This window comes from Chaetodon auriga, chromosome 12 (assembly GCF_051107435.1).
Source record: "Chaetodon auriga isolate fChaAug3 chromosome 12, fChaAug3.hap1, whole genome shotgun sequence".
NCBI lineage: Eukaryota > Metazoa > Chordata > Actinopteri > Chaetodontiformes > Chaetodontidae > Chaetodon > Chaetodon auriga.
Window position 1 is genome coordinate 9,945,588 of NC_135085.1, and position 25,235 is coordinate 9,970,822.

At 43.0% G+C, this 25,235-nt stretch overlaps 2 protein-coding genes across 5 annotated transcripts in view; one reads left to right on the forward strand and one right to left on the reverse strand.

Moving 5' to 3' along the window:
- Positions 1 to 207: 207 nt before the first annotated feature.
- On the reverse strand, positions 208 to 7,441 carry LOC143329538 (Krueppel-like factor 9). Its single transcript, XM_076745503.1, has 2 exons — positions 6,613 to 7,441; positions 208 to 4,662 (listed from the first exon to the last, which is right to left on the reverse strand). The coding sequence occupies exons 1-2, from the start codon at positions 7,115 to 7,117 to the stop codon at positions 4,418 to 4,420; spliced, it is 750 nt and encodes a 249-aa protein (XP_076601618.1). The 5' UTR covers positions 7,118 to 7,441; the 3' UTR covers positions 208 to 4,417.
- A 436-nt stretch (positions 7,442 to 7,877) lies between these two features.
- LOC143329612 (uncharacterized) overlaps positions 7,878 to 25,235 on the forward strand; it is a 33,564-nt gene continuing 16,206 nt past the window's right edge. For 2 of the 4 annotated variants that reach the window (XR_013077888.1, XM_076745594.1), the window contains exons 1-39: positions 7,878 to 9,506; positions 9,591 to 9,661; positions 9,892 to 10,057; positions 10,289 to 10,426; positions 11,004 to 11,181; positions 11,278 to 11,420; positions 11,889 to 11,992; positions 12,893 to 13,058; positions 13,232 to 13,417; positions 13,546 to 13,698; positions 13,848 to 13,992; positions 15,444 to 15,602; positions 15,808 to 15,926; positions 16,016 to 16,231; positions 16,824 to 16,982; positions 17,092 to 17,276; positions 17,372 to 17,554; positions 17,909 to 18,000; positions 18,576 to 18,745; positions 18,909 to 19,062; positions 19,147 to 19,223; positions 19,294 to 19,474; positions 19,562 to 19,717; positions 19,968 to 20,101; positions 20,279 to 20,437; positions 20,527 to 20,710; positions 20,834 to 21,045; positions 21,507 to 21,695; positions 21,782 to 21,924; positions 22,061 to 22,220; positions 22,316 to 22,399; positions 22,818 to 22,955; positions 23,152 to 23,268; positions 23,345 to 23,437; positions 23,590 to 23,810; positions 23,975 to 24,168; positions 24,295 to 24,549; positions 24,633 to 24,862; positions 24,979 to 25,143. Coding sequence is in view for 3 of the 4 variants with exons in the window: in XM_076745594.1 (XP_076601709.1) it covers positions 8,865 to 9,506; positions 9,591 to 9,661; positions 9,892 to 10,057; positions 10,289 to 10,426; positions 11,004 to 11,181; positions 11,278 to 11,420; positions 11,889 to 11,992; positions 12,893 to 13,058; positions 13,232 to 13,417; positions 13,546 to 13,698; positions 13,848 to 13,992; positions 15,444 to 15,602; positions 15,808 to 15,926; positions 16,016 to 16,231; positions 16,824 to 16,982; positions 17,092 to 17,276; positions 17,372 to 17,554; positions 17,909 to 18,000; positions 18,576 to 18,745; positions 18,909 to 19,062; positions 19,147 to 19,223; positions 19,294 to 19,474; positions 19,562 to 19,717; positions 19,968 to 20,101; positions 20,279 to 20,437; positions 20,527 to 20,710; positions 20,834 to 21,045; positions 21,507 to 21,695; positions 21,782 to 21,924; positions 22,061 to 22,220; positions 22,316 to 22,399; positions 22,818 to 22,955; positions 23,152 to 23,268; positions 23,345 to 23,437; positions 23,590 to 23,810; positions 23,975 to 24,168; positions 24,295 to 24,549; positions 24,633 to 24,862; positions 24,979 to 25,143 (6,621 nt within the window). In the remaining variant the exon portion in view is untranslated. Of the gene's footprint in view, positions 9,507 to 9,590; positions 9,662 to 9,891; positions 10,058 to 10,288; positions 10,427 to 11,003; positions 11,182 to 11,277; positions 11,421 to 11,888; positions 11,993 to 12,892; positions 13,059 to 13,231; positions 13,418 to 13,545; positions 13,699 to 13,847; positions 13,993 to 14,013; positions 14,054 to 15,443; positions 15,603 to 15,807; positions 15,927 to 16,015; positions 16,232 to 16,823; positions 16,983 to 17,091; positions 17,277 to 17,371; positions 17,555 to 17,908; positions 18,001 to 18,575; positions 18,746 to 18,908; positions 19,063 to 19,146; positions 19,224 to 19,293; positions 19,475 to 19,561; positions 19,718 to 19,967; positions 20,102 to 20,278; positions 20,438 to 20,526; positions 20,711 to 20,833; positions 21,046 to 21,506; positions 21,696 to 21,781; positions 21,925 to 22,060; positions 22,221 to 22,315; positions 22,400 to 22,817; positions 22,956 to 23,151; positions 23,269 to 23,344; positions 23,438 to 23,589; positions 23,811 to 23,974; positions 24,169 to 24,294; positions 24,550 to 24,632; positions 24,863 to 24,978; positions 25,144 to 25,235 lie in introns of those variants that run through there. The other 2 variants (XM_076745595.1, XM_076745596.1) reach the window with 2 other exon arrangements.

Consider the following 25,235-nt stretch of genomic DNA (forward strand, 5'->3'; position numbering starts at 1 on the left):
ACATAAGAACACTTTGTCTTCTGAGAATGACAACACCGTGTTATCTAAAGCCATTTGTTCAGGTTTAAGACCTGCAGGTGAGACTCAGCTGTGCCATGTTTCACTCTTCAAATAAACACATCTCTGTTTTGGACACGTTGTAAAGTTTTGCCTGTATGTGCTTACGGGACAACAGAAGAAACACACGCAGAAAGACGAACACAGCAATAAACTTAAGGTTTTTATTTTTTAAAAAGCACTGGTATTCTCATGTCAAGCAAACAATGGAACCGTTTAATATTAGTACTGTTCCATTTCACAAAATGAGTTATGAAAAGAATAATTAAACCACACAAATGATACACATTTTTGGAATAAATTAATCGTCATAATAAAAGAAATAAAACATGCTTGTACTTAGGTGTTGAACAGGAAATATTGAAACTCCAATGCTCATTGGAAAATTGAAGACACCTGAGAATATCAAAACAGCTTGTTGCAGCAATTATTTAGTTCCACAGTTCCTCCTTAACTAAAGCTTTGATAAGAGGATTTTTTTTAAAAATTACATTAATGTAAAAATTAGGCATCAATTTAAAAAACATCCTTTTCTGTACAATGTGCATATCTGAATTAGTGTGGTGACAAGAGAAATTATCACATTACAATTTTTTTGTCAGCAAGGCTGCGCAGCAAAAATGAAATCCAAAGTGGATAATGCTCATGTCATCAAGCCACACTCCGTGATATGAACAAATAGATTTGGACTGAGCTCTTTCAATTGAAATCTGCAGTGAAGTGGTTTTTTTTTTTTTACATCATAATACCCCTTTAAAGCCTCAGCCCGAGCCAGAAGTGAGTCTTTCCCTTGGTGACTAAAACTCCTGCTGGGCTCTAATGACTGGGGCTGTTGGTGCAGGATTTAGCCAGTAGATTCAATTGCTACTGCCCAATAACAGCAGAAGTTCACTGAGGCAGGGAAAAGGAAATTCTGCTACACAGGTAGTCGTGATGTTGCATATAAAGACAAGGGTACACAACAGACCATCTAGTTGATATGAACGTGTTTCTGAAATCCAAGGCTCAGTGGATTTATAGCAATTTCTGAATGACAGGTTGGATGGATTTTGTACAGACACCGCAAAAAAAAAATCTGTGAGGTATGTTCTTATTGTGATATTATAGCTTTGAGATCCAGACATTGTCTGTGTGAGGAGACCCTCCCATCTGTGAGGAAATGGGAGGGAATATGTCCATTGGAAGGCGTAAAAAACAGGTATACCGTGTGTTTCTTTGTTAAACAGTCCAAGCGTTCAAGGTTACTGCCAGCAGCGACCGAGAACAGTCAACAGATTGAACCTCTGAAGAAGAAATGTGTACAAAATTTCAAAGCGTTGCATGAGTACAGCTCCCATTACAATGAGATAGACAGTGATGTGGTGTGTGTCGATGGTTTGACAGATGAATGAGGAAGACATCTGCAGTCCTCCACTTGGTTTTTAGTGTGGAGGAGACAAAGTCATCAGATCTGGAAACATAAATTAAGCGTGTTCCATTAAGAAAAGAAAAAAACACAAATTCCACGACAACAGATGGCCTGAATGACTAAGCAAACACACAAAAGATAAAAATAACTACCCAGTTCTTTTATCACACGTTCTAAAGCACTTGGACAAAAAGGCAGTTTTACAAACCATTGGCTATCAGCACTCTAGCAAAGTTCCACAGTGCAAGCCATTACACTATTCAGCCAAATACACCTGCAAGAAAAAAAGTGCCATATTGCATATTGAGTATCTGAGTGGGCATATATACCTACACAATGATTCAACTGTAAACATGGTGCAAAGTAGTTATGACATAGTTTAAGGCTTTCAGATTTTCCTGAAGAAGTGTTGTTCTCTGAGATAAAGGAATATGTCCATGAGCTGGACAAACAGTGTGGAAACACAGAAGAAAAAAAAGAAAAAAGATTCAACCTCTCCAGAATCAGACCTGGACGCTGTATGTACTCAAACAGACTTTAAATATCTAAGTCAGGTCTGCTTCATCCCGGTAAACACGAACATTGTTTTTGCGAGTGATTATTCCTGAAATTGGAGGATTATTGGATTTTCCGGCATATTTCGGTGCTAGTTCTCTCAAATGTACTGAACAGGTTCTTAACATCTTCATGTTTTCAACGTAGTAACATTTCTTCATCACAGTGGGCATCCTGACTTGTCAAACACAGATGTGACTCATAACATTAATGGCTGTATCCTGTTTACAAGTGCCTGCTCCCTGGTATTGCATGCTGGTTCAATGACACACTTTCACAGAACAGAGCCATCGTTAACTTTAGAAGTTGCACCTGAGCTTTTCTGCTGACAAGTCAAAATGTCCTCCTCAATAAAAGGTCTTAGGTCTTAGTGGCATAAGCTTTTCGAATGGGAGTAGACTTACCCATTCAAGGAAAATGGCGATGTTCAATTAACTTTTATGTCAATCTTTGATCCCCAAACAAACAGTAATAACAGGATCTTTTTTCTTCCAACGCTACATGTGAGACTCAGGCTCATCTGCTGCTGAAACTCAAACTGTGTAAAGCAACACCTGGCACACCTGATCCTGAAACGCGTTCTGCCGTCTGGCTCCACAACCCTGAGGAGTGTGGCGAACGCTCTTACTTTGAAGGCAGCAGGCAGAAAGTCAAGCTCAACTCGTGTTATCCTCCCCCAGATATTTTGATACCATTGCATACACACATGTCCCAGTTCTGTCACTAACAAAAATGTAAATAAAAACACATACACACCGACACTCACAGGCATCGTCATCCTATCAAGCATATACGGTCACCCCTAATATAAGGACTACAATTCATCACATGTATTAATTCTGCTGCTAGTAGCATTTTCTACATTAAAAGCTTGAAGCTTATATACATTTGCATCAGTATTAGACATAATACTACTGTGTATTATGTGTCAGCATTTCATGGATGATACTGATCTAGGCTTAAGGATGGCATACAAACAGCTCTTCTACAGTGGAGTTTGATCCACTTTCTGGCAAAATTAATATTTGATTCTAAAATTAAATTGGATATACAAAAAAAAATTGACAAATCGCCTCAATGATGGTTACTAATGCAATAAAAATGAAGGAATGTGTCACCACTAAAACTTTTATATGGAAAATCAGCAAAGCTAAAAGAAAAAAAAAAAAAAGGCTAAAGACTTCTGGTCGCTGCCTTGCTACCTAACATCACAATATTGTGCTGGTAAATAAAGAAATGGTACTGAAGAACACAACAACAATCTACAAAATGAACCACAAGAAAACAGAGGAGTTTTGGCTGATGATGAATGTGCAGATTTGTACAGAAAATGTGAAAAATCCCTGCAAGTTGTGAAAGTGTTTCAGTTTGAGATAATGAGGTTATTTTTAGGGTTGGGTTTATCGATTCCAATCTGCTTCCTGATTCCCCTTCGAATCGAATCCTGAGTGAGAAAAGAAACAAAAGTATGCTGAAGGCAAAAAACATTTATTTTCATGATGTGTCGGCTGCCAGAAACATGTAATAAATTACGGATTTTGTGATTTGCTTTTGGCTATAAAAGAAAAACAAAATATTCTCTGTGGTGCCATGCTTAAATTGAATGGATTTGCATTAGTCTTTACTTTCGGAGGCATTAAAGCCCAAAAATACGGTCGGATGCGGCAATGATGTTGCAAATGGAGCACAACTGTGTTGATTTGCAATAACTGGTTTTACAGGATGTTTGCATCAATGTGATGAAGTACCTTGATTTGTACTGACTACTGGGTTAAAAACAGACGTTCCAGTCTGGTTATTTGATTTATAAAAAGGTTTCACCATGTAATTCCACTATGTCATGATACAGGACATCAGAAAATGCTGCATTCTTCCACCACTGTGTGTTCTCAGATTAGACGGCCTTTTTTTTCCCCTGTGCATGGATTTATTTTCAGGCAGTGATTACATTTCACTGCTGTCGTACGGTCAACACTGTACACGTGCTTTGATGCACATATAACCTGCAATGGAAACGAGGTGCGGTAGGTCCAGACTTCACGTTCAGGAAACGATAAGTGGAATCGAAAAGCACATTTCATGATGAATCTCCAGTTCTCATCGATTTGGATAATTCTCTACACCCAACCCTAGTTCTGCTGAGCAGGTGGATAGTGGTCACATGACTCATTTGTATGGATGGGGGGATGAGGCTACTTCCCCCTCACATCCAGCTGTGTGTGTGTGTGTGTGTGTGTGTGTGTGTGTGTGTGAGCTTGTATATGTGTGTTATGTGCACATTTTTGAGTAGAACACAGCAATGCTAAATCCTAATCAGTGGGTCCGATTGTTGCTGGTTAACTTGAAACCACTGTGACCCTTCTGTGCTCCTGCCATGAAACCCCACCCAAAACCATCCTAATGGTGCATGGCTGGGCTGGGAGAGGAGGACATGCCCTTGTTGCGTCCCAACATGGAAGGCTGGAAGTCAGGATGACGGCGGGCGTGCTTGATCAGGTGGTCGCTGCGCATGAAGCGCTTATCGCACAGTGGACACAGGAAGCGTTTCTCTCCCGTGTGGGTGCGGGTGTGGCGGGCGAGCTCATCAGAGCGGGCAAATTTCTTCTCACAGTTGGGCCAGGTGCATGGGAAGGGCCTCTCACCTGCAGCATGATAGCAGAAAAGAGGGGGGAGAACCATTTACCACCATATTGTTTACATTTAAACATCTGTGGTTTACTTTAAGTCACAGGCCACAGTCTGCATGCAAGTTTTTAACACTGGGGAGAAGATAGAGATAGATTCTCCTTTAACCCAGTACCACGTCACTTATTCTCATTCTATACAACTTTAACAACGAACCAGGGTTACACCAATGCAGTACATTGGTTAAATGGCAGCCGATACATATAATTCTTTTCAGTATTAATTAATTTGAAGACCTTCTATATTACTTGATTGATCCTTTGGTCTTCAAAATGTCAGAAGACAGCGAAAAATACCAAAGGTGACATCTTCAAATTGCTGGTTTTGTCCGACCAACAGTCCAAAACACAAAAACATTAAAATCACTATCACACAAAGTAAAGCCACACATCCTCACAATCCAGAGAATGAACCTAGGGAGGGTCTGGTATTTTCACTTGAAATAGTTGCTCATTAATTTCTAATCGACCAATTAATCAGTTGATTGGCAAACTGTTTTGGTTCTCACATTCTGTGTGTGTAACAGCTGTGTGTGGTTCTTTCTGTTTCATCTCTCACACATCATACCTTAAATAACAGCCAAGCACAGCACTTAACTCTTCCTACATTAAGACAATTACAATTTTGCATTTTAATAACACTGTGCAAACATTTATGTTCAGTTTCTTTTCCTCTAATACATTCTTTAGAGATAATGTTATCATCTGCTTAGGTGGGTTTTGTTTGCTTACAATTTGTCATTGTGTTAAAAAATAAAACACTGGTAGGAATTCACCTGTGACCAAATCCCTAAAGCAAACTGAATATTTAAATGATACAAATCTAGTGCCAGCATTACTTTTGTGAAATATGGTTTGGACAAAAAATATTCATCTCTGCAGAGTTAAATGCGTGACAAAACATATCTAGGATTTAGATTCTCCAGATTAGTCTTTCTAAGCTACCACTAGCCTTAATCCTTTGTAGGCAACATGAGTAAAACCAGGATAAGCGAGTACGATGCTCGGTGCCATTTTCAAGATAACAAAGCCAGGCCACGTTGTTGTTGCACGACTCTCTGTGGGCGTTCCCACCGGAGTTCCTCTGAGCCGCTTCCTGTCCTTAATCCGGTTGCGCCTGCTCAGTGACCCTGAACACACCAATTCCCCTCATTTCGCGAAAAATCACATGCACATTTTCACTCAGCGGTAGACCTCTGCCACTCTGACGGGAGGGTGTATTTCAAGCTACGGCTAGCTGTTGTCGACATCGTGGCTGCACACGGCTGAGAGCTGCAGCTCAACAACGCGACTAAATACGCAGCAAACACCCCAAAAGTCCTGAAAATGTCTAGATGATCAGACGTGTTGGTGACTCCTCCCTTAACTCCTACAGCTGCTTTGCAAACGTTTTTCGATTATTTCAACACATTGTCAGCAGAGAGGGAGGAGGCGAAGCCTGGAGCAGAAACTATAAACAGTCCAAACATCAAGCACACGAGCTGCTGCCATCAACAGGACCGACAACGAACTATCGGCCCTCGACGTTAAAGGTTTCGTCTTACGTTCATTTCATATGCAAATCCAGTCGGGAGGAAGACCTTCGTCACCGGTTTTAACGTCCAGCCCAGTTCTTTTGTTAGTTTACTTCTTTGTCAGAGTCTCTGAAGGGGAGTTTTTTCTGTCTTTTGCTCTTTGTTTGGCCTCGTTATTGTACCAAGTCGGGGGGTAATAGTGGAAAACACTGCGGTCGCCACGGTGCTATTAGCTAATCCCACACAGCACAAAAGAACACAGCGCTTCCCATATTTATCTGATTTACTGGTAATAACGACAAAGCAGAAGTTAGAGACTTCATGATCAGGCGTTAGCTGTAGGTCTGCATGTACACATGTGAACTGCTGATATAACCAAACTATGTCTACATACCTGTGTGTGTCCGGATGTGTGCCTTCAGGTGGGACGATTTCCCGTAAACTCTGTCGCATCCGTCAAAAGTGCACTGATGTCGCTTCACCGGGGAGCGCGGGGCCCCCACGCCTCCTCCTCCTCCCCCCCTCAGCTGCTGCTGCTGTCCGGGGACCGGGGTAGCGGAGGGGGTCATGGTAGGGGTGGTGGGGTCGGACAACGTGGTGTAACCGCTCTCTCCACCGCACGAGGAGTTGCTGCTCTCCGAGTAGGCCGACATGGGGCGGAACTTACCGTGCAGGTCGGTGAGGATACCGGCCACCACCATCATGTTCGCCCCCTCCAGCCTCAGCGTGTCCCGCACCTCCCTGTCCTCGCTCGACCCGTCGGGCTCCCCGGGGAGCAGGCCCACCGTGGCCGGCTGGCTGGCGGGGGCGACCGGGGTGGGTCTGTGCAGGACAGGACCGCTGGATATCGACACCAGACACTCGGCAGCGAAATAATCAGACGAAGCAGTCAACGACATTGTTATTTGCCTTGTTTTGCCTTTAGAAAAAATAATAATAACGATAACAATCCGCCAGGAGGGGCTAACGGTAACGGTCTGATCCCGACCTCGTTTTCATCAAACTCGACGAACCAACCGTTTCCAGCTAAACCTTGTTACCGCCATACAGTGTAGCAGTGCTTTCAAAATGTCCAAGCGAATAAAAAAGGCACAACTGAGAGTAACAATGTGCTAAAACCGTGCCAATACCTCGGGGCCACCATGCGTGCCTCTCACCGTCAACGGTTCATTGTGTCTGAGCCTCCGAGAAGCCGGTCAAACCTACGCCCCCTGGTCCGGACTAACGATGCGTTCACATCCCGTCAGTTAAAAATCTTTGGGTGGTGTTTATGTGGTTACGGTTCGCATAGACGGCACTAGTACTTTTGTTTTGTCACTATAATTACTCCAATATCTACCCATTAAGTCATGCGTTTAACGCAATGTGATGCAGCAAATTACAAAATATAATAACAGACACAAACCTAAAACCTAGAACTTTGTTGTGCCCTTCAAGTTTATTTCGCATATTACCTCCAAATAACAAATGTACTTGATTTATAATTTAGCGTGTTAAAGCACACATTGTCATAATGAATGTAACAAACTACATTACTGGTACTATGTCATGACCTGAAAGTTGGGGTAAACGCGGGTTAATAGCATTTTTCAAAAGAAGTTCTTAAATACGCTTTTCTTTGAGTATTTGAATGTAGCGTCAACCAGCAGCACGCAGTGACTGACGTCGCAGCACGGGCGTGGACCGCGGCGGCGGGTGCATCGTGGAAAGTAGGTGGCAGGCAGCTTGGGTAATGATGGGGGAAGGAGATGGGGATAGAGGGCGTGTTGGCTGAATTAGTTTCAGCTCAGTAGGAGGCTGAAGAACGTGGCTGAGTGCTGGAGGGTTTTTTATTCCGCATTTCTGACAAATGTAGTCGAGCGAAGAACAATCATAGCCCCGCTAATCATCACTTTTCCGGCTGTTTTAATCATGAAAACACAGACAATATATGTCTCTCTAATGCGTACCTCTCTCAACTGTAGTTGTTTGTCGCCAGAGAGCTTTATGGATCAGCTATCAGAAGATTACATTCCACACTGGTTGTGTGGCTTATTGATTTATGGTCATATAGACGGTGTGTGTAGGTGTGTCTCCACAAATAATCTCCAAGCAAATTTATTTTATGGTTTAAGAAGGCGTGTAATAGCTTATTTATTTCTAGTTTATGTAATAATAACAATTGTTATTACATGCTCTGTTTTGTAGGGCCATATTATGGCATGCACCTTCTGTTCTTGTTGTTTTGTCCACTCCTTCACAATGCACCTATGCTTTCCCTGCAGGGAACCTGTCAGATGACTATGTCTCAGACTGGATATTATGCTGCCACACCACCAGCTTCCAAACTGTTTAACTTTCCTGCAATAAACTGGATTTTCCCTCCATATGTGGCTCATGTCTTATGTCTGTCCAAGTCCATGGGAGTGTAAGAAAACCAAATTTGTTTGTGTGAGGCCGGGTGCTGTGTCAAGTGATTGGCTCAGTGGATGTTTGTAGCTTCAGCTTGGAAGGTATTTCCTGATTGGTTGCTGTGAGCACTATGGGTCAGTGTGGAAGCCCACGCACAAGTGTGGTCATTCAGTGGCTGTGAACACTGCTTGGTTTTCATCTCGCTTACATGTGGAGGCTCGGAGGCAGCCAGACCTGCAGTGACTTGAGGTTGCTATGGCTATGTCCTTGTTACTGCTGAATTATGTGCATGTTACGCTCATTTTACTCCTGCTACATGGTGAGTTTTATGGCTTTTGTTGGCATTTTTGTTCATTTTCCCATGAAAGCAGAGTTGAATTGACTGAGTGTCAAGATGACATGACTCTGAGCATTCAGTATGGAAGTTTGGCCCAATTTATTGTTTATTATTTATCTGTGAAAAGTTGTTCCTTTCTTGTCATTATGTCTGATATATTTAACCTGATTTTCTATTCAGTAGGTGATTGCTTTCAGGCAGAACCAAATCTCTGTGACTCTAGTTGTGCTGGTGAGAATGCACTTTGTTACTTATATCAGATGATAAATGCTTTAATATTGAGAGTTCTTTTCATGCAAGACATTAAATTATTTGTGTACAAAATTTGCCTTAGTGAAACATTTCTTTTCTTTTCATCTTATGATTATTATGATTATTACTTCATGCCCATAGGGTTTGCTACCCCTGACTTGTCCTATCAGAGAGGGGTGAGATATACTTACAGGTATAGCACAACAATTACCACAACCCTTCATGGCTCCAATGCTGGTCGGAATGGATTGGCTTTGGACTGTGTGGTTGATATCGACGTGGTTTCCAAGTGTCACCTAATGATGCAGGTCAGCTTTAATAAATGTGTCTGTAAAAAAAAGAAACTTATATATTGCAAAAAGTTAATTATTTGGCACACGCCTTTCCAACAGATTAGGAATCCGCAGATAAAGCGTCTTTCCCCTCAGAAGGAGCACTCTGTGCAGCGTCTAAAGAGCTTGAGGTACCTTCATACATGTGTCTTTTGGAAGGATGATGAATGAATGAATGAATGTGCGGTAATTTTGTATACATGCATGTTGGTCTGTCAGTTCTCAGTCTGCAGCGTTCAATGTATAAGTTCAGCTCATTTTGGAATGTTACAACTGTTTTTCCTATGAATGTGATACTCTGTTCAGATGCCCCACTTGTCTGTGTTCTCTGGGGGGCTCATCTGGTGTTTTTGTTTCCCAGGGAGTCACTGGAGAGAACGAGCCTCAAGTTCTCCCTCCAGGGGGGAAAGGTCACGGCCCTCTGTCTCCAGGAGGGGGAGCAGGTGTGGGCCCTCAACATTAAAAGAGCTCTACTGAGCATGCTCCAGACCTCCCGCACCGCCTCCAAACAGGAATTAGAAAAGGAGGTGAGGGTTGATGAGGGCCATCTTCAATGTAATACTTGCACAGTTTGCAAAATGTATACATGCAGCAGCTCCTCAGTCTTTATGGAGACTTTAAAAGAAAACAAGTGCAACAACTGCTTCTCTAGTCTGACAAATACCACCTCTGCTCCTGCTACGAACAATAACCATCACTGACATCATCCTGCATTCACTGGGCGATTATCTGACTTTTCTTTAATGCCTCTTTCTCAGACGGATGTGTATGGGACGTGCACCAGCAGGTATGAGAGGCGAGGACCTGCACTGCTGAAAATCAGGGATCTAAAAGAGTGCCAGCAGTCCAGGCTGGAAAACTTCTGGCCCCATTCCATATCTTTAACTGAAGATACAGTGAGTTAAACTCTCCTCTTTCCTTTTTTAGAAATAGATGGAAATGTGGCTACCATTGAGGACACTGAGGTCAAGTGCTTTTTCTGGGGAATTTGGGGGTGTTTAGCAACTTGAGGGGAGTTTACATTCTACAATTACACTCAAACGCATGGTGCTTACATCACAGGCTGATTCTAGTATTTTTAGAGTCAGCATGTTTAAATGTGACTGCTTGTAGGTCAAATAAATGAACATATGATTCAATTCTTCAGTTGTTTTTTATTGTCAACACAGATCTTTGAAACAACAGCACTTAGACTCTCAATTTGATGAATAAATAGAAACATCCAAGTGATTAAACACAAAATAGGCATGTTGGGTTGCACTGTTGGACTTTGACCCATGACCTCAGTACTTCTACAATCCTGCCTATGACCCAGGTGGTACACGACACTTCCACACCACAAGATTTCCACACCACTGAATAAGAGGATGTCCTTTTTAGCCCACTGTTTCCAAAACTTCATCAGTACTTCAGTTCAGCAGCATTTGATACACGCTTTTATCACAGGAGGATTGTTTCTTATCTCTTTGCTAGTCACTGCAGTCAGAGCTGCACTGTGTTCAGAAGCATGGACCCACTGTGATGCAAGAGGTCAACTGTACTGAGGCAGTTTCCATGGCAACATGGTCCAGGACTATCGGGCTGGTGAAGACCCAAACAGTGTCTACCCTCCTCCTGCTTAGAGCCCAGCCAGGGACTCCTTCAGGTGCAGGTCAGGAGTAGTATTAACACTTTTTCAGGTACTCTTACATCTCTACTGGTTTACAGACATGGACGCTGATGCCTGCTCTCCTCAATGCCCATGCAGATTCCTTAGGTGTTGGTGTGCTAACTGACCTGCAGTTTGAGGACGAGGGGGGTGCAAGGCCTGGAAAAGCCAGAGCATCAACACCTCAGCAAGCCAGTCAAACTATCAGGATGCTATGTAGCCTTACCTCAGACCCACAACTGGTAGGGCTGCACAGGTTTCGTTCATCTGTAAACTGTATTAATCTGTAACACTTATTGTATGTTTCATTCTACCTGCCTTACACTTTAGGTGCCACAGTCCTTTTTAGCAAAGAATATGAATCACTTTTAAGTAGCCGTACCCTGCCAGACCACTGTTGGCTCATTCGTAAGTCGTGGATTGACTTCCCCCGAGACTTTGCTGTGTATGAGCCAATCATGTTAATGTCTCCTACACACAGGACGCCAGTCAAACCTAATCTGGCAACCTTCTTCATAGTCTGTTTACATGGGAAGTGTTTAAAAGAGTTCGTCAGACCCAGAGCCTTACTCACTCTGTGAAGTAATTACTGTGTGGGGATCAGGTGATTGGTGGGATGAAGAAGTATGTTCACAGCTCTGTTCTGGTCGAGCAGCAACAGCTAAAAAAAATAAAAAGTCCATGAATGTGTTTGGATTTTTGGCTCTTAGGTATCACAAGAGTTCCTTCAACTGGCTTTCCAGCTGAGAGATCTGACTCTCTCTCAACTCAAGACACTTTGGCAAGAAGCGTCTTTCAAGTGCCACAATGACTGGTCAGTAAGTCCTCAGCCTTTTATAATTAAGTGCCTTTTGGCTGGTCCTCCACTTCTATATCAATGTCTCCACATGACCATTGTATATTAAGTTGTATATTTCTATATTCATGCATTATAGCTCATAAAATGTCTTGTGCTTAACTACCAGTAAATTGGATTCAGGCTGAAAGGACTCTTGTTTATGGGTTATAATGAAAAAAATACACACAGCCTCTGGCCAAGTCAACAAGCAAACAAACAAAGAACGGTCTGTGTGGGACAGTGGCCAATTTAATCAGACACCACACTGAGACACAGATGATCTAATATGCCAGAGCAGGACAGGATCCCCTCCTTAGTCCTTAGTATTATCGACCATGAAAAATAGCAAATACACCTTTATCATAGTGGACATTTTGAGTTGTTAAACACAGATGTAACTAATAACACAATCAACAGTGGCCTCATTCCAATTATGGTCAACAGTCACTTTGGTTCATTTTATACACACACACACACACACACACACACACACACACACACACACACACAGTTTTAGTTGGGGTTTTTTTGTTTTTTGCCATGCAAGCAGGAAGTTACTGCACCAGGCAAAGAAATAGCCCTGCACAGCCTCCCCCCAGACTTGGTTATCTTTGGATAGATGCAGGCTAGGCGCTTCCCCCTGTTTCTAATTTTTATGCTAGGATAAGCTAACTATCTGCTGGCTGTAGCATCATGTTTACCATACAGACATGGCAGCAGCATTGACCTTCTCATCTAACTCTTGGCAATAAAGTAAATAAACATGTCTCCTGAAAAGCCAAACTACTAGTCATTTCATATCGCATTATATAGTATTACACAGCTTACACACATACAGCAGAGGCTGATATGGATGTTGATTAACTGTTTGAACAGGCAGCCTTTGTTGGATGCATTACCAGCCTGTGGATCTGAAAACTGCATCGTACTACTGACTGACCTAATGAGGAACAGCAAGCTGGAGGAAGAGCAAGCTCACGCTTTTCTCACCACCATAGCCCTCATCCCTCATCCATCACCACAAATCATCAAGTCCATGAATGTAGGAATGACATTAATGAAGACCTAAATGTCTCATCAAAGCTACTTTCTGTATTTATTTCTCATGTCAGCAGAAATACTGTGTAGAAATGAGTTCCTGCATCCACCCATACACATCCATTTCTCATAGGCCTAGAGGCTCATTACTTAAGGTATCTCTGCTGTCTGTGTTAGAGCTTACTGGAGGTCCCAGAGGTGCGGTCCAAGGCACTGTTAGCTGGATCATCTTTGGTCTATCAGTTGTGCCAAAGGTCGCAAGCCTCCTGCAGTGAACTTCCTCAGGTACAGACCTTCATACAAACACTTGAGGAAACCCTGAAGGAGGGCTGCGAGGGAGAACAACCCACCCAGAGATGCACAGTAGGTGCACCTCACATTATGTGCTGACACTGAACCTGGTGATTTGATCTAACTGTCTAAATCATGGATTTTTTGCAACACTTTTACATAACCAATGCCAATTATGCATCTATTTTGTCACCCGACAGCTTTTTTATGCCCTGAAATCAGTTGGAAATATTGGTCTGTCTGCTCCGGTCTTCATTCCACTCCTTAATCGTTTCATGCTCGACCACTCAGCTGCACTGAAGCTGAGACTTGCTGCCATCCAAGCCTTCAGACGTTTTCACTGCTCAGCTGACGTGAGTTGATTCTGAAAGCCAAATGCCTTCATATTGCAGAAGCTAACTTTGTAAATGATGGTGTAATTGATTCATGATGAGTTGAGGTGGAGGTGAAGAGGTTAGCGGCAGTCTAGCAGCAGTTACTGACAGCAGTTTCCTCCCTTCAGAGATCTGTGCTGTTGCAGCTGTACTGCTCCTCCCAGGAGGATCCCGAGGTCAGAATCGCTGCATACCAGCAGCTCATGCGTTGCCCCGACCAGGACGTGTTAGAAGGGGTGAAGACGACACTGAGGAGCGAGACCTCCAGCCAAGGTCTGATTGAAACTGATCTGATTGTGGTTTATAGAGGGGATGCCCGTAGCAGCTTCTCACAGTGAGAATGTTTAGCAATTGACTTCACTGATGACCTCATTAAAAAGACTTATAATACGATAGTCGTTTGGTAATACAAATGTTGTTTGTTGCTTTTATAATTATACACCAGTTTGAATTCTACCATGTTTCTCCAAGGTTCTTGAAATGATTCTCATTCATTTAAAGTCAAACTCGTCATGACCATTCTGCTAACATGGCTTTACTTCATCTCACAGAAAAAAACATTTCTGCATCTATTAAAGACATTTTATTCCGTAAATTGCAGAAATATGGTTTTCTTGACACAGCAATGTCATAGCTAACAAATTATTTTTGTTTTAGAGAAGAGTTTGTTAAGATGTTGGCATTACTGTTCTCAGAACAGACCTGTGGTGTGCTCCAAGGATCCATTCTTAGGCCTCTATTATTCCTCATTTCTACAAATAATTTATCAAAACATTGATTTCTCCCATAGTGTTTGAAGGTAACACAATATTGGTTCTTTCTCACTCAAAATTTCATTAATTAAGGAAGCTAACTCTGGTTTATCTGTTTATGCAGAATGGTTCAAAGTAAACAAACAGTTTCTGAAGGTTACAAAATCTAATTTCATTATTTTCAGGGGCAAAAAGTAGAAATGCACTAATTCATCTTTTGCAGTTCTGATACTTATATTGAGTACTGATCTGCTTGGAGTCAGGGTATTTCTTTATTCTTATTCTTATTCTTATTCTTAGTTAGTGCTTGGATTACAAATCCAAGATGTTTTCCATTGTGTTGGGAATGTCCACATTCTGTTGAAATGATAGCAGTCTAGCTCTGGAATAGTAGTGGATATGCGGCTACCAGCTCTGCTGTTCCCTTGGTGTTACCACTGGGGGGATTTAACACAGCTGACAACAACAGGAGAAAATTCCCAGAGGAGACAGCAGGGATGCAGAGACATGGTCAGGCCTGCATACATTGCATTGGATTATTATATTTTGTAGCAAGGCCTCTAATTTCCCATCATGCCTAGCACTGTGCTGAGTGATTTGTTAAGTTAAACTCATAGAAGATCTCGCATGAGAAGAATAATATGATCCAAGTCTAATGAATTAAATTACTTGGAATGATTATCAATGAAAACTTGAGCTAGAGAGAAAAAAATGATTATACCAAAAAAATAGCAACATGTCTCTGCCCCTTATATACTGTAAGAGACATATTCTTAAATCTTAAATCGCTGACAAATGCTAACTGGCAATGCTAAGTCACCTATGTGGCAGTGCTTGTAGTAATGATTGAGTTATGGAAGAGTCTTTTCCATTATTCAGTTTATCTCAAGATGTGATTCCTTTTCAGAACTTCATCTTGTTCAGTTCTTGCTCAGTTTGACAGCCTAAGCTTTTGCTCTTCTGCCTCTCTAGTGGGCTCATATGTGTGGAGTCACCTGACTAATGTCCTGAGGAGCGAGGACCCCATGAAGCAGGCCCTAATCGAGTCACTGCCTGACGATATTATCAGCAGAGACTTTGAAGCTGAGTTTTTGAAATACTCCTCCTATTCAGACTACACTGTTTCATCAGGTAGAGAAGGTTTCACTTCAGCTTTGAATTAAATTAAATAAAAATTCTCCACGATTACAAAATATGTAAAAAATGCCTATGTGCAGCAGATGAACTGGATCATTTGTAACAAAACTAATTGCACAAATAAAAGGCATTGATGCATCTAAAGGTGCAGTGTGTGTACACAGCTCTGCCTATGTTTCTGCTTTTTTGTTTATTTCAGGCATGGGAGTTGCAAATGTGGAAACGTCTTTGGTTTTCTCTCCCAAATCATTTCTGCCGAGATCTGTCACCACCAACCTGACAGTTTATTTTCATGGTCGAGCCCACAACCTCCTGGAAGTGAGTGTGATATTCATTTCATTTTATTCCTAAAAGAATATTAAGAGTCTTACAAAATTAGCTTGCATGCATGCATTTTTCCAACACAGGTGGACATTCACCTTGAAAACGCTGAAACACTTTTGAAGAGCTATTTCGGACACCAGACCCACGACTCTGCTGGAGAGTCTGTGGCTCAAAGTCGAAAACGTGTGCAGTCCAAAGAGGAAAAGAGGACGAGAAGTAAAACAGACGATGGCCTCAGAGGAGGAAAAGAGATGTGTTTGTCCAGCACCAACAGTTACCTGGACCAGGCCAGGGCCATGGTGAGGACAGTCATCTCTACTGGACGGGTGTCATAGGGGATTTAGATTTTAGACTTTTGGTTAGTACTGTCATCTTGATGAACATACTGTAATTGTATTTGTAAAATACTGATACAGCTAAAGTAAATGTTCAGATTAGGTCTGCCACTATTGACATCTTAATTGATTATTTTCTCATTTACTCAATTAATTGAGGCATAAAATCTCATAAAATAGCAAATTAAAATTTTAAAATGCCCATTCCCAAACTGAACTTCAGATATCTTTTGGTTTTGTTTTTTCTCTGAGCAATGGTCTAAACCTACAAAATGTTCAGTTTAAAAGAATTGGAAAAACAAACAAAAGCAGCAAATTCTTCACATTTGACAAACTGGTGTCGTCAAATGTTTGGTATTTATGCTTAAAAAATGACTTAAACAATTAATCAGTTAGCAAAATAGTTTTATTTTCAGCTCATCAACTAACTGGTTAATTGACAAATGAGAAATTATATACAGCATTTGAAGCAACAGATGTTCATGTTAAAAAAAAAACAGTAAATCTTTGCATTGAGGGAAGGTCAGCTCACATGTTTGTGCTTTGTCTTGTCCAGCTGTTTGGGAGCAGGAGAACAGAGGAGAACAGGCTCAAGTGTTGGGTTGGTGTGAAGGTGTTCGGCAATGAGCTGAGCATGTTTACATGTGAAGATCTCTACAATCAGATCAACCAGCTGTCGCTGAGCGTGGCAGGACTGGCTGTCAAACTGCTCAAGGTATAGTGGAGTCTCACAGTCCCGAGCCTTGTCTGGCTGTCAGTTCACCCCTCACATCTTCATGCATGCTGCTGTGGTCAGTGTGCCTTCCTTCCTCTTTGTTCTCCAGGGTCACGAGGTTCAGCTGAATCACAGGGCCATACTGATGACAGAGGAGCTGGTTTTACCCTCTCTGTCTGGTTTGCCTGTCAAACTGGGCATCAACATGACCTCCCTCATATCGCTGCGTCTGAAGGGCAACGTCAACTACAGGGATACTTCTCACTTCTCCCTGACTGGATACATCAAACCCAAGTACTTCCACATCACCACCTGCAACAGGGACTACAATTTTGAAATTTGCTTACAAACTCTGTCCTGTCGAGTGTAACCGGTGTCTTTCTCCTCAGTGCCCATGTGGGGTTGTCTGCCAGGATGGGGGTTGACGGTGCTCTGGGTCAGGCTGCAGTGCACTGGGAGTCTGAGCTGAGGAGCTCCACCAGTCTGGATGGCAGCATTGAGCTGCAGGAGGGACGAGATCTCAGGGTCACTCTTAACACGCCGGAGGACGTCATGGACATCATCTCTGTCAGGTAAGCACTTCATTACACCATTGGAGAACATCCCTAAATACGTCATCTGTGTTTGTGAATGTGTATGTTTAGAAAGTAAGTGAAAATCCTGTAGTTATTACAGGGGTTAAGAGAGGGTTTAAACGTGTTATGTGGGAGAAAAACTTGTTGTTTTAGCAGATAATATGAGCTGATCAACTGCAGTAGCATTGAGAAATGATGTTAATATGAACACACATGTTATTCAGCAGGTTGCTCAGCCATCTTGGAATGACAATAACATTGAATTGAATGCATCTGTATGTTGGTGTTTAAAATGTTGTAGTTTGGAATAATAGTTTCTTAAAGAGTGTGTGTCATTTTTCTGTTCACCAGCTCCAGAGTGTTTCAGATCAGTGGAGACCACAGAGAGGAGATAAAGGGGCCAAAGAGTCGAGTCCAGAAGACTGCCTGCACACCAAAGACATGTAAGACCTCATTACAACATCACTGTATATCTGTATTGTTGTAATGTCCTTATTTGTTTGTACTTTGTTTTGAGCGTTATTCCTGTTTACATACTGTGAAAACATGGTTCCTCTACAGAGGACAATAAAGAATGGACCTGAATCTGATCTGTGTGTTGCTGTTATACAATGATTGTTGGACAGTTTGTAGCAGGAGGAGATCTGAATATTTCCCCTTTTGAACTGTTACTATTTTTAAAAATACCAAAGCACATTGGCTTGTATCTTCTTTTGTTTTTCCTGTGTCTAATGTATTTTCCTGTATTGTTATCATGAGCTGATAATGGCAGCCAGTATTTCCAGCCCAGTATTGACTACTATTTGTCCATATGCGGCTACCATCTAACTGAATGTACAAGTCTGCAAGTCTGGTTTTATTCTCTGATTCGTCAGAAAATTGCATGCTTACACATCAAAACATTTATTTTAAAAGTCAAAGTCAGCTGTAATTGTTCGATTGATTTGCTGACCTTCTGTGATCATCACATTATAATAGTTAGATTCTTTACTATCCACTGATCTCTGCTTTCTCACAGGGTCCAAAATGGTCGGCTGGCAGCTGTGCTCCAATGCCTCTTACCCACTTCCTGCCACAGGTATTTCACTTCCCCCTCCAGGACCAGCCCACCTCTCCCTGAGGCTGCTGAAGCTGGACAGAGGCCTCCATTACTACCTGCTGGAGGCCGCCTACTCACTGCTCGCTCAGGTGCAAGGAAATACAAACATCTAGTTTCACTTGTGAGATGATTCTCTCTGTGCTCTGAGTATTTCCCGGTGTGAGATCTGCATGGTCATGACGTGGTATAAATAATCTTTTTATCTAGCCTCACAGTGGCTAACAGCCAAAGCTGTCCCAACCTGTGTTTCAGAGAGGCTCCTGGCTCCCTAGAGAGGCCTCCATCCACCTCCTCTTGGCCACACCTCAGTCCTCCATCCCCAGGGACATGTCTCTGGACCTAAGCTTCAACCCCCGCAGACTGCTGCTGAGGATCACCCATCCTCTGAAAACCATCCACATACAAGGTCGGTCACAGAGGAACACCAAAACACAACCCCCCCCCCAGCTCCCAGCTTCTGTTAAATGCTGAAAATGTGCTGTTTTCTTAGGGCAACTTGAACAAGAGAGGAATACAAAATCAGGAAAGCTGGAGCTTTTGATTGACGGTGTTCATTATTATATTCTGGTAAGTTCTGAGAATATGAACAGATTGAATCTGAAGCCATAAAAGATATTAATTATTTTGTCATCTGTAGGGTTTGGTCGACACCCAGACCCTCCTTTCAGAGCAGAGAATGCGTTATCACCTTGAAGCCAAAATGGGCGCTGATGGACATCCCATGATCCTCTCTGCTAATGTCACACGTGGTCTGGGCAGGAAGACCAGCTTCTCTGCCACTGTGAAGAACGTGTTCAGAGAAACTGCATCACTGTCAGGTATTTAACAAACACAACCAAATAATATGCATTCTTGTCTGTAGAAGCACTCCTTTTATATTCAGCATTTAAATTTTCCCACATCAGTGGTCCTGGAGCGCAGGCGGGACAGCAGCAGCAGGCAGTACTCTGTGGAGGCGGAGCTGCTGTTGCCCGGTGTAGTCGGCACCAGGATGTTGGGACTGATGGAGCAAAAGGGCTCACTGTGGAGCTCCGTGCTCAGGCTCAAATATGGTGTGGGAGGTGAGTGACTGAAAAACATACAGTGTAGAGTTAACCCCACGCAGCAGTCTGAGGTGCTGCCCATTAGAACAAAATAAAGGAGTAGTTCACCCGAAAACACGGATTTCAGTATGTTGATCAAACATTCAGAGCCACCAGTTATCAAACCTGCTCCTGTGTTTCCCAGCAAATGTCACATCTTCTGGGAGAACATGTAGCTCATAAATATTTCCCCAGCATCAGTTTCTCCTGACCTTTGACCCCCACACAGGTGATGCCAGACACCTGCGTCAGGAGTGCTACACGTCTCAGAGACTAAAGAGTGAGAGAGACTCAAACCTCACATACATCATGAGAGCGGATCATGAATTCTACTGCTCCAACACAGCTCCTATCAACCACAAGGTGACTGGAGACGTGAACCCACAGGATCACAACCAAATCTGAATCTAATACTGATTAGATTCAGCTATTTGGCTCTATCTTCCATGCATGCTTATTCTTATGTTGCTGATTTCCAGCTTTCGAGACTGGAGGTTCTGTCTCTGTTTTAAGAGCTCAGTGGTTTTTCTGTTTCTGCAGATCCACCTCAGACACGAGGAAAGTCCCAACCACATTAAATCTGCCGTGGACATGAGCTACGGCAAACACTGGGATGAGATCAACAACAAACGCACGCTTCTTCTGAGCCAGTCTTTCAAAAACCAAACCACTCAAAATCACACCAGCTACACACTGGAGGTAAACAGGCCTGTGATGGTCTGTCCTCTCTGGCTCTAATTATTTCTGTCATTCTGTTAGACTGACAAAGTTTTGTATTATTATTTCAGTTCAGTCTCCAGGTGCCAGAGAGGAATTTGAACTACAGGACTCAGCTTCTGCACTCTCACCTGAGGCAGCTCGGCACTGAGAGTAGCACTCACCTCAAAATCCACTGCAACAACCTGATGCCTCTGGTGGCTGGATTGCACTGGAAAAGCCCCCCCAAAGACACCCCACAGAAAAAATGGGAAGGTAAAATGAGTTTTAATGCCAAATATGTCTTTGTTTGCATTAATCGTGAAGTTTTTCAGTTGTTATTGGAGGCTGTACCTGCAGTGAGGCATTGGTCAGCATCATGTTTCTGCTGTTATCCAGGCACATTTAACATGGACACACCGTGGCTGTACCTCTACACTGCCCACAAGCTGAGCCAGCACCAGCGCCACACCCTCCAGCTCACCTCCGAGCTGACAGCCAGCAAGTGGCTGAGCATCCGCAACCTCCTCCTGGAGGGTCTCTACAGGGACAGGGGGAGGGAGAAGGAGGCCCGGCTGAAGCTCTACACACCATCTGTCACCTACATCCAGGTAAGCAGAGAGGCTGCTCCATCTGAACATTCAAAGTATCGACTTTTAATATCTGTGTTTTGGTCCGTGCTCTCTCGCTGGCCCATACAGGGATTTTTTTTATGTTCTTCTGTCAATTCTCTTCAATTTTCTTTTTGCTGATCCTGCCCAAGTGTCAACCATAACCACAAAATGTACCATCAAAAATAAAATCCTCCTCCTCCTGCTTCCTCTTAACTGGCAAACATACCAGTCACTGCAAAACTTTGCCAGGCAAAATGTAAACATAGACTCTTCTGCTTTGCATGCCATAAATCATTTCGTTTTATTCTACAGGGAGTTGGACACGGTGACAGGCATTAAGAAAAACTAAACAGAAAGAAGCAGTCTTCTCATTGATGCTACTGTTTGCTTAAGTATTGTACTGAAACATTTTAACATGAGCACGCCCTCTGCCCCTCAACTCCTCCGTCCTTTCCCAGGCAGAAGGCTGGGGGGTTGTGGGGAAGCGAAGTGTAAAGGCCTCCGCCTCCTTGGGCTCGCTGTGGACCCCACCCTTGAGGGGAGACGTCTCTCTGGAGGCCTCTAAATTCAGCCACACCCTGCAGATGGCCTCCACCTACGGCAAGCACAACGTCAGCCTCTCTGCTGCCCTGAACACTGTGGAGAAGGTGGGTGGGCTGTGGCTGTGGGATGGGCATGTGAAGTTCAGGGCTTTTTACACATTATAGAATGACTATCTGCTCACTTCTTTAAGAGTTTGAAAAAGAGGCAAGCGAGGCTGAAGATGACCTTCTCGGAGGGGAAGAGCCTGTCCACAGAACTGGAGCTCGAGGGAGAGGTAGAGGAGCTGAGGAAGGACAAGAAGATATATCAGAAAACAGCAATGTTCCAGCTCAGGTGTGTGACTCTGTCAGCTCTGACTTGTAAACAGTCTATTGATGCATTTTATTTCCATTACAGCTGCGATTTTATTACAAGAATAGAATGACAGCAAGAACGAAGCTGACTTTAATAGCAACACCGTATCGCACAGACAGCCCTTCCAGACCTTTCCTCAGACTCTCCTGCTGCGGGAGACTTTCACCGTCGACCTCCTCAAGGGCCTCTACATCCTTGAGTCGAAAGCTGGTTTCCACGGCAACAGAGAGGTCATCCACACCCTCACCCTCGGCTACCAACCACCGAGCCCTTTTGTAAGTTCAGTGCAAGTTAACTTAAACAGAAAGTGAGGGAGGATTTCATTATTGTATGCAGGTATTTTTAATTTTGTGACTCACCTCATGTTTAGGTTTGCTCTGCGCTGATCCATCCTTTCAGCTCTGACACTGTTCCATCAGACTCAGAAATCTGTGTGACCGTAACCAGCAACCAGGTAAACTGCCGCCTTTAAAAGATGCTCTTATTTAAAAAAGTTAGTGAAAACCAAATGTAATTCAACATCATTAACTGCACACATCTCAGTGGGTCTATCATTGAAAAACTCATATTGCAGAAACAAGAAATTTTTTCCACTATTAAATTCATCTCATGGCCTAGTCTTTCGAAAGATATCAAACTATGAATTACAGGAAATTCCCTATAAAAGGATACACAAAACATACAGAGTTTCATGAGAATGTAATGTAATGTAATGTCAGAGCCATCAAAAACGGTGTGCTGGATTAGCTGAAGTTGATGTCACATTATGTGGAAAATACATTGTCTAATTTATATACTGTAGGTGAATAATCCAGGGAAATATTGGAAACATTTGCGGATATATTTTTCATATTTGGCCCACTCCTTTTCAGACCCAGAAAGACGTACAAGGGAGGTTACGTGTCGGTAGCAAGGAGAGACTGACTTTCTTCGGACAAGTTCATCTGAACTCTTTGCACTCAAGTCACCAAGCCATAAAAGTCAGAGCCAACTTCAGCCATCAGCTCGAGGTAAACAGACCTCTCTACTCAGGAAAACTGACCAACTGGTTATATATGTCCACACTTCTGTGGTGCAAAGTGTTGATTTGTGTAGTCGTAGTCATCAGTGTAATAAGTAATGTAAATCCACCTCCAGCAGTGTACAGTATAGTTTACAGTAGAAAAGGCCAAACTTGTGACCGGCTCACTGTTATTACTGTTACAGCTGCGGCTCCCCTCTTCCGCTGTGGTGGAGGGAAATGTGTGTTGGAACCCTAAAAACAACACTGACTTTGATTATGAGGCCAAAGGGAAACTGAGAGTAGAGCGACAGGAGTGCAAAGTGAGTAAACCACCTCAGCATTTTAATTATTGCCTGTTTAATCTGCAGCATTTCTGATAAACCTTTTTCTTTTTAGCTTTCTGTGCAGCTCAATGGAACATCGGGCAGAGTCGGTCTTTATTCCTCTCTCAGTCATCCCTTCAAATCAAAGATTCCCAAAACATTAGAGGTTGGCTGCTTCCATGTTTGTCAAGTTTTTTCATTCAGTGGTCCCCAAATAGAAAAAAGTTTTTACAACAAATTCAGGTTGTTGCAAATCATAAAGTCTTTTAGCATCTGAGCTGTCTTATGGTGTCATTTGGCTGTTTCTATCATGTTAAGGTAAAGGCCACTGCAGACATTTCTCCAGTGGCTGGTAGAGGAAGTAGCTCAGTACATGTAAGGACTGATGGGAAGGACAGGGTGAAGCTGGATGCCCAGGTGTCCCACTCCCTCCAGAGGGGAGACAGAGCCATGGGACTGACAGTGAACATATCCCAGAGCCTGCTGCCATCTGCCACTGACCTGCATGCAAACATGGCTGCAAACATGTCCTCAGACAGGTGTGTACATCCACCTGTATTTTAACACTGGCGGAGAGGTGTAAGTTTATCATTTTGACTTTATCAGATGTAGAATGACAGTCATATATCTAATAAACAATGCTGACTGTCTCTCTATGGCCTCTTCAACCACTGTATTGCTGTGTTCCTCCTGTCTCCTGTAGTGTGTCTCTACATGGCTCCTATAAACAGGGGCATGAGGCCATGCTGGCCCAGGTCAAAGGGTCTCTAAAAAACACCCAGGGTCTCCAGCTGGCTGTGTCCGGCGACCTGAGGCACTCCATGGCCAACCTCGCTTTTTTGCCTCCAGTCCTGGGGTTGGATGGGGTGCTGGGACAGTCTGACACGCTCATTGAAGGTAAAGGTTCATTTGAAAATACAAATTATATTAATTCAATATTATGTGATGGCACATAAAGACATTAGGTCACCTTTACCTGAAAAACACCCTGAGTAGTGTCATTTTCACTTCATGTAATTGTAGGACAGGTGAGAGTAAGAGTAATGGAGACCTTATACAATGTGAAGCTGAGACATCTCGAGGATCCCAGAGATTCTTCAGACAGAGAAGATGAAGAGAACATGATGGGAAAGAAATTCCATGTGGTCCATGATTGGCTGTGTGTTTGGTTGGGGGCAGAGAATTTGTGTATGAATGTGAGCCGCCGACTGGGGGATTGGGGGACTGGTGAGGTCCACACCAAACTGTCTCACTCCTTCCACCTGCTGAACGCCACAGGTAATCATTACTTTACACATATGTTATATTTTCTACACTGTAATCTCTCCTGGTCACTCAGTCTCATTGTCTTCTGGATGCAGGTATACCTGCCAGCAGCAGTGCCCAGGTGAGGTGGGTCCAGAATGGCGGTCGACTGTCAGTCCTGGCAGACCTGCAGACTGGACCTGAACAGCTAAAAGCTGAGTTTAATGTAGGCAAGACAGACCAAGTTATCCCACGGTGGGAGTTCTTCTCCAGGCTGCAGCACCAAGTCAAAGCCCTGCTGAAAAGAGGCGTATTGAGCTCCATACAAGCCAAAGCACATTACCAGGTACAGCACTATCATCTATTTTTCTGTCTCTTGCAAGTTCATATTTTATTAAGGACCTCAAATTCATCAACGTGTTATCATTCAGAATTTTCCTGTGCTTTTCTTCCCACTGTTAGTTAGAAACAGAGGGACTGGACACAGGCTTCGTCCTTCACATGGAAGACGAGAGAATACTTGATGCCCTTTTTAATGTTGGATCAAAAAACAGCACAGCTTTATTGGTAGTGTCTCTATGGCAACAGATGAAGCTGCTCCAGGGTGTCATACCCACCTGTTTGCAGGTAGAGTTTACGTAATTAATATTCATTTGCAGATTCCTGCTTGTGACTGTAAATAAGAACATTGATTGTGTCTTTATTCTGTTTTAAACTTG

What these genes read in the sequence shown, in the direction of transcription:
- LOC143329538 (XM_076745503.1), bottom strand. Translation starts at nt 7,117, where the DNA reads ATGTCGTTGACTGCTTCGTCTGATTATTTCGCTGCCGAGTGTCTGGTG. An exon ending in ACACATCCGGACACACACAG is followed by an intron (nt 4,663 to 6,612) that starts GTATGTAGACAT and finishes ATCATGCTGCAG; the next exon opens with GTGAGAGGCCCTTCCCATGC.